The sequence below is a fragment of the Myotis lucifugus genome, unplaced genomic scaffold, assembly GCF_000147115.1.
Source record: "Myotis lucifugus unplaced genomic scaffold, Myoluc2.0 scaffold_0, whole genome shotgun sequence".
In the NCBI taxonomy this organism is placed as follows: Eukaryota; Metazoa; Chordata; class Mammalia; order Chiroptera; family Vespertilionidae; genus Myotis; species Myotis lucifugus.
The window spans coordinates 41,629,846-41,637,731 of record NW_005871048.1 but is presented as its reverse complement, the minus strand read 5'-3'; the positions used below and the strand labels follow the sequence as shown (position 1 = coordinate 41,637,731).

Sequence of the window (7,886 nt, the reverse complement as noted above, 5' to 3'; positions counted from 1 at the left end):
CCCCCCCCCCCGCTCATGCCCTCACCCCCTGATGTCTGTGTCCATTGGTTATGCTTATATGCATGCATACAAGTCCTTTGGTTGATCTCTCTCCCTTATTCCAACCCTCCCCTGCCTTCCCTCTGAGGAAAGCATCTGATCGATGCTTCTCTGTCTCTGGGTCTTTTTTTGTTCATCAGTGTATTTTCATTATAATCCACAAATGAGTGAGATCATGTAATATTTATCTTTCTCTGACTGACTTATTGATTGGCTGCCTCCTGCACGTCCTCTACTGGGGATCAAGCCCGCAACCCAGGCATGTGCCGTTGACCAGAATTGAACCCAGGACCCTTCAGTCGACAGGCTGACGCTCTATCCACTGAGCTAAACCAGCTAGGGCGAGATCTTTCTTTTTTACAGCAGTGTAGTATTCCATTGTGTAGATGTACCACAGTTTTACAATCCACTCATCTACTAATGGGCACTTAGGTTTTTTCCAAATCTTAGCTATTCTAAATTGTGCTGCTATGAACATAGGGATGCATATATCCTTTCTGATTGGTGTTTCTAGTTTCTTGGGATATATTCCTAGAAGTGGGATTACTGGGTCAAATGGGAGTTCCATTTTTAGTTTTTTGAGGAAACTGCATACTGTTCTCCACAGTTGCTGCACCAGTCTGCATTCCACCAGCAATGCACTAGGGTTCCTTTTTCTCTGCACCCTCGCCAACACTTGTCATTTGTTGATTTGTTGATGATAGCCATTCTGACAGGTGTGAGATGGTACTGCATTGTTGTTTTGATTTGCACAAAGCATATTCTTTAAAGGAAATGAATCAAGTCTGATAGACATTTTTGCAACTCTTAACTTCATAACGTAAATATATATAAGAAGAATGAGGAATTAAATTAATAGAATTGTAGAATTTTATTTTATTTATAAGTGACCAAATAAGCAAAGAGTGGTCACACGCTTAGTGACAGAACTAAGACTCCATCTATTCTGGAATCTCCTTTTATGGCCACAGGTAAACTGAGGAAATGAATAGTTGCAATTGAAAAAAAAACACACTTGAAAATACTTAGCCTCAGTTTTATCATTTGACAGTTCAGCCATTGTCTTTATGAGGTTTGGGCTACTCATATGTCTCTCTGCTGTCATGTCAGGTCTTACTTTGGTGTCTGCTCCCCATTTGGCACGGTCTTACCATCATTTATTTCCTTTGGATGCTTTTCAAGAAGTTTCCCTAGAAGAACATAATGGCGAAAGGTATATGCATTTTGATTAATTTATGTTATAAGAGGTAATGTTTGAATACATTGTGACTACATTTTAGTTATATTAACCTGGGCAAAATTATTTCTTACTTTAAAAAACAAGATGTATAATGCCTTGGTTATGACTGAAATGACTCATTAAATAGATCTGGATCTTCAGAAATCTTTTAGTTTCCCTAAACCCATCTATGTGGTATACTAGTAGACCAGCTCTCCAAAAATAAAAAAATAAAAAAAGCCCTGATTTTTAGCATTTGCTAATTTCCATGGTGTAAAACTGGAGAATTTATCCAGAAGGTTTAATGTCAGAATAATATGAAAATAAAGAAAAGATCAAATGAAGAGAAGAGAAATACTTCAAGGGCATTTTCTACTATTAATGAACAAAACTTTCTGGATTGAAAGGACTATTGAAGGAAAACATCCACACTAAAGTATATAATTGAGAAATTTCAGCATATGAAGCAAAATCTAAACATTTCTGGAAAAGAAAAATTAGGTCACATAATCTGGAATTAAAAGTATTTGGCTTCTCATCAGTAACACTGGATACTGACAAGGAACAATTTCTTTCAAAATTTATAGTGAAAACTATTACCAACCTAAGTTATATACCTAGTCAAGATATCAATTAAATGTAGGTAGGTAGAATAAAGGCATTTTCAGACTTGTAAGGTCTCAAAAGAGATTTTCTGAGGTAGTTGTAGAAGAGATGCTTCAAAGGAACTGGGAATGAATGAAAGAGAATAGGAATATCTATCTAATTCAAAATTGGCTAAGGAAAAGCCTACAATGATGATAAATGGAAACCCCAGAATGTCTCTTGTATGTCGTGTGGAGATTGATCATTCCAGTTTGGAGAAGGTCAAAATGTTCCAGGAGAAATGTCACCAAGAGGACAAAAGCTATATAATTCCTGATGTGGTTGCACATAATGAGAGGATCTTTAGAATTCTCAGGGAAAGGTTGGGGCTGAGGTAATGGTAATTCCATAGAAAACTAAGCTTGTGGATGGCTATAATAATTAGGAAAATATGTTTTAAATGATTTTTTAAATGTTTTTATTGGTTTTAGAGAGAGGAAGGGAGAGAGAGAAACATCGATCCGCTGCCTCCTGCACACCCCCTACCAGGGATTGAGCCCATAACCCAGGATGTGCCCTGACCAGGAATGGAAGCAGCGATCTCTTGGTACCTGGGATCATGCTCAACTAACTGAACCACACTGGTTAGGGCGAGGAAAAAATGTTTCAAAGAGAGAAAAGTTATATTACATGTCTCAACTGAATGTTTATATAGTTATAATAAACTAAATATTTAATATTGTTCTACCTAAGATGATTTAATTATATAGAATTGAAAATGACGTTAGTTATGCATGTACATACTAATGGTTCAAGAGGGTAAAAGAGAATTAAATGCTCATCTTCCGTAGTAAAAGGTTCATAGCTAATGCCTATGAAAAAACCAAGAGATAGCACTATATGCATAGGTAACTATTAGACAAAAGTTTTGAAGGTGTTTTTGCTCTGGGGAACTGGAAATGAAGTGTCGGGTGGATAGGTAGGCAACTGTTATTTTTTTGTAATAAGTTTTGAGAATTATTAACTCTAAATCATTCCTTGAAAATTAAGCCTATAAGCATCTATTATAGGTAATAAATTAACTTGTACCAGCTGTCTATATCTTTGGGAGGGGTGAAAAATAGTCACTTAGATCATTTTCTGTAGGGTTTAATTCCCTTGTACAATCCCAATTGAGAAAGCATCTCATGTTTAACCTTGATGAAAATAAAAGTACTTTTTCTTTTTGCTGTTTTTAAAATTTCACATTTATTGCTTAGATGATTTGGTACAGAACAGCTTTTCTTCTCATTTTGAATTTGGAAATACTACACAGATGAATACAAAGAGGAACAAAAGTACCAAAACCGAACTTATGGTTCTCTTCACGTGGCATAAACCACTTTTATAGATAACATGTTGCAGTAGTTTATAAGTTCCCTTTAGAAAACATGAAATCTATACATTTATATTGCCTCCTGTTTAATGCATGGGCTGAAATCACTAGGATCAACTTCCTTCTTAAAGAAAAGTAAATTTTTTTTGAAGTATGATTTTGGGCTGACTGTTAGATGACTGAATTTACCGTGGAATTTTTAAAATTACTGGTATTCTTAACTCTTCTCTTAAAAGTCATGTGTAAATAAATTGTAAGATTACTTATTAATTAAAGTATTTTGTTAATGAGCTTTTGCTGAACTATTTTAATGAGTTAATTCTAAACAAAATGATTCTTAAACTTTTTCAGATTTTGTTACGGATGTCAGGGGGAATTGAAAGACCAACATGTAAGTTTGTGTACTTTCTAAATATTAAATATTGTACAAGAAATATTATAAGTTTTCGGTAGATTATTGAAGAGCAAACTCCTATCAGGATATTCCTCAGAAGTATAATAATAGGTAGAGATAAAATGGAGCACAATAGTTTAAACATTTATTTGTCATTCTGCATTCTAATTTTGCTACAAAGATATTTTAGTACTTTAAACTGTCTTCAGTTTGCAAGCTAAACTGCATTTAGTTTGGAAATAGTAAATATTTTTTCTCTGTATTGTGCTTTAAGTGCTGTCATAAGACATTTTGAAGTGAAGTTACCACTTAAGATGGCCACAGATCAAAGGTTATTCCCCCATTTGGCCAATAAGAAAATATTTTAAAATTTTTTGAAAGGGGCCAATTTGAATGTATAAACTTACATAAAGACACAAGTAAGATAGATAATTGTCTAGTTTTAATTTTTTATTAATTTACTTGTTCATATTTAAAACTATGCCATATATATATATATATATATATATATATATATATATATATATATATATAAAGGCTAACATGATTGCGCGCTATGACATTCGCTGACCACCAGGGGGCAGCTTGGAATGAAAGCCCCGATCAGCCCTGATCACTGGCCAGGCCTAGGTACCCTCCCCGTGCACAAATTGCGTGCACAGGGCATCTAGTAAACTGTATAAAATGTTAGTGGGAACGATTGCTTGTTTATTCGACTGTCACATTTCATCAAGCAATTTTATTACGTTTTACATTCCTCTTTGATGTCAGTAGCTTCATCCTCACTGGAATCTCTTTTTTAATTATTTGACAGTTTTTTTGTTCGTTTTGAAATCAAGAAAAAGGGATAGGGGGAAATAGAAACATCAGTAATGAAGTCATTGATCAGCTGCCTCTGGCAAGCCCCCTACTGGGTTTTGAGCCTAACCTGGGCATGTGCCCTTGACTAGAATTGAACCTGGGACCCTTCAATCCACAGGCCGATGCTCTACCCACTGTGCCAAACCAGCTAGGGCATATTTGACAGTTTTTAAGAACCTATCATCTATGCTGTTTAGGATTTAATGATTTTTGAATATGTGTATGATGCTGCTCTAGAAGTTTTACCCAGGCACAGATATCTAAATACTAATTAATACTAATAGAATAATAAGTTTTTTCTTTTTATTTGTCTCACATGTGTCTTTTGCCAAATTCTTTAGGTGTTTAATTAAAAGGGTAATGTAACTTTTGCAATTGTGAGGTCATTACTGAAGGAATAACTAAATCTGTGTTATATTGTGGTGCTTCTCCTTTTTAAAAAATTTTAATTAATTTTACTTTGTTTTCATCACCATTTATCCCCCATACCCTCTTCCACCTCCACCCTCCACCCCCATAGTGCTTCTCTTTTTAATTGAACCAGTCAGATGACCTCTCTAAGCATTCAAAACTAGTGCTAATTTCAAGCTTGTGTCTTCCCCAGATAGTTACTTAAAATGAAATAATCGAGAGTGTCCCATAATAGAAGGAACTTTAAGACTCAAAGACAAAGTTATTTCTTCATTTCTAAGGAATTTTTTTGGAAAAAAATAATCACCTTAGATTTGAGAACATATAGTACAGTGGAAGTAGTAATGTAGGTGGGGAAAAATTGATAAGAGCTATAAAAGAGCAAAGCACTTTTAGTGTCTTCTAGGAATGCTCTGCTTAACGTTTAGAAACTGCTTTTTAAATTTACTTTTCTTCTTTTCACTGCAGGTCTATCATTGCACTGTGTGCCAAAATGTTTTCTGTGTGGACTGTGATGTTTTTGTTCATGACTCTCTCCACTGTTGTCCTGGCTGTATTCATAATATTCCAACTCCTTCAGGTATTTGATTCCAGCATATAGTACACATTATATGTGTTAAAAAGAAACTTGCAACTGTAAATAAAATGATTCTTTTGAAGAAGCTCTAATTAAAACATGAAAAGCAGTTCAAAAGGAAAATCTGACTTAAGAAACTTTTTTGCTAAAAAATGTAATATTTTATTATATTTTAAAATTTGTGTCCTACCACAGCAATCCCTATAATTCAATAGTAGTTCTTTTAGTTACTTTGTTTTCTATTATTTTTAAGTCATAATGTTTTCTTTTTTTAAAAATAATTATTTATTATTGAAAGTATTACATATGTCACCTTTCCCCCATTGAGTTACATTATTATATTTATAATTTTCAGTGATTTAGTTTTATTGATTTTTAGTATAAAAAGAAATTAAGTATAAGTGTTAATTCAATGTAGGATAAAATTAATGGTTATGAAATTAATGCCTACTGATATATTTGGGTTTAAATCTCTCATCTCACTTTATGTTATACTATTCCATCTTTATTTTTCTCTTCTTTCTTGCCTTTTTTGGATTGATTCTTTTATACTATTCTAGGTTTTTCTTCAACTAGCTTGGAAATTACATACTTTATTTTTATTCTTTTAGTGGTTACCCTAGAAATTAGTTCGAATAATTTATTAACTTGGGTCCTCTGGGGGGGGTTGGGTGGGAAGAGATTAACCAAAGAACTTATATGCATATATGCATAACCCATGGACACAGACAATAGTGTAGTGAAGGCCTGGGGTGGGGGGTAGATGTGGGCTAGAAGAGGTCAATGGGGAAAAAATGGGACATCTGTAATACTTTCAACAATAACGATAAATTTTTTTTTAAGTAGAACCTGAGGCAAAGATGAAAGTATTGTTCCTTTATTTGGGAGGTTCTGGAAAGTGACGGTAGGGCAGAAAAAGGAATGAGGTTGAGGTCATGTCGATTTCCAGTCAAAGCCACCTACCTGTGCTTGTACATGCAGGAGGCAACCAGTTGATGTGTCCTTCTTGTATCAATGTTCTCTCTCTATCTCCCTCTTCCTCTCCCTCCCTCCATTCCACTCTCTCTAAAAATCAATGAAAAAATATCCTTGGGTGAGGATAAATAAAATTGATTGTGATGATGATTGTTCAATTCTGTGAACATGCTAAAAACCATTGAACTATACACTTCAAATGGGTGAATTGTGTGGTACGTAAAGTATCTCTATATATAAAAGGCTAAGTGACCAAACGTCCATCTGTCCGACCGGCCGCTACATATGACACACGCTGGCTTGACTTGTGCATGCGCGATACATACAAAGCTCCACTGGTGCCAATCGCACGCGTGTGTTTCGATCTGTCACTGTTGATCATGAATTTTGTTGTTTTTGTTGACATTCTGAAGCTGAAAAAAAGGCATCTTTGATAGAATATGTCTGAAGACCAACTATTGGCACAACGTACCTCTGAAGCTGGCTAAGTATTATAGTGTTTGGAGATGTTTCAGACAGTTGTCTCTTAAAAGAAACATGAGATCAGAGGATTTTGCTTATAGCAAATGGTTAGTAAAACTTGGAGATGGCAAACTTGAGAGCAGTTTTTATTTAGGAACTAGAGGCCTGGTGCACGACATTTGTGCACTTGGTGGTGGGGGGTGTCCCTCAGCCTGGCCTGTGACCTCTTGCAATCCGGGACACCTCGGGGGATGTCCAACTGATGTGGAGGTGGGAGAGGCTTCTGCTACCGTCACTGCACTCACCAGCCGTGAGCCTGGCTTCTGGTGGTCAGTGCGCATCATAGCGGCCTGTCGTTCTGCCATTCGGTCAATTTGCATATTAGCTTTTTATTATATAGGATGGATATTAGTGAAATCTCCCGTGAAATGATTTGTAATGGATCTATTACTGAAGCTACCCTTGGAAATAGTATATCTATAGATAGTACTAAAAATATATCTAAACGTGATATTTTTTGTCCTAAAAATGAGCACGTTCATAAATTAAATGAAGGAATTTTGGATATACTCGATGGAGATTTTCACACCTGTTTGAGTGATGATTCCATTGATTCAACAGATGATGCCGAAAAGGAAAATATTCCCATCGAATTTCTTAATAGTATTACTCCTTTGGGAATGCCGTGTTATAAATTAAAATTGAAAGTAGGTGCAGTCATCATGCTACTGAGAAATCTTAATAGTAAATGGGGTCTTTATAATGGTACTAGATTTATTATCAAAAGATTGCGACCTAACATTGAAGTTGAAGTATTAACAGGATCTGCCGAAGGGGAGGTTGTTCTGATTCCAAGAATTGATTTGTCCCCGTCTGACACTGGCCTCCCATTTAAATTAATTCGAATACAGTTTCCTGTGATGCCAGCATTTGTGATGACTATTAATAAATCACAAGGACAAACTGTAGACAGAGTAGGAATATTCCT

At 35.2% G+C, this 7,886-nt stretch overlaps 1 protein-coding gene across 1 annotated transcript in view; it reads left to right on the top strand.

The window, feature by feature from the left end:
- GTF2H2 (general transcription factor IIH subunit 2) overlaps positions 1–5,584 on the top strand; it is a 21,394-nt gene extending 15,810 nt beyond the window's left edge. Inside the window, exons 13-15 of the mRNA XM_023752415.1 lie at positions 1,061–1,252; positions 3,570–3,609; positions 5,353–5,584. Coding sequence (XP_023608183.1) covers positions 1,061–1,252; positions 3,570–3,609; positions 5,353–5,472 — 352 coding nt within the window. The 3' untranslated portion in view covers positions 5,473–5,584. The remainder of the gene's footprint in view (positions 1–1,060; positions 1,253–3,569; positions 3,610–5,352) is intronic.
- Positions 5,585–7,886: the final 2,302 nt, after the last annotated feature.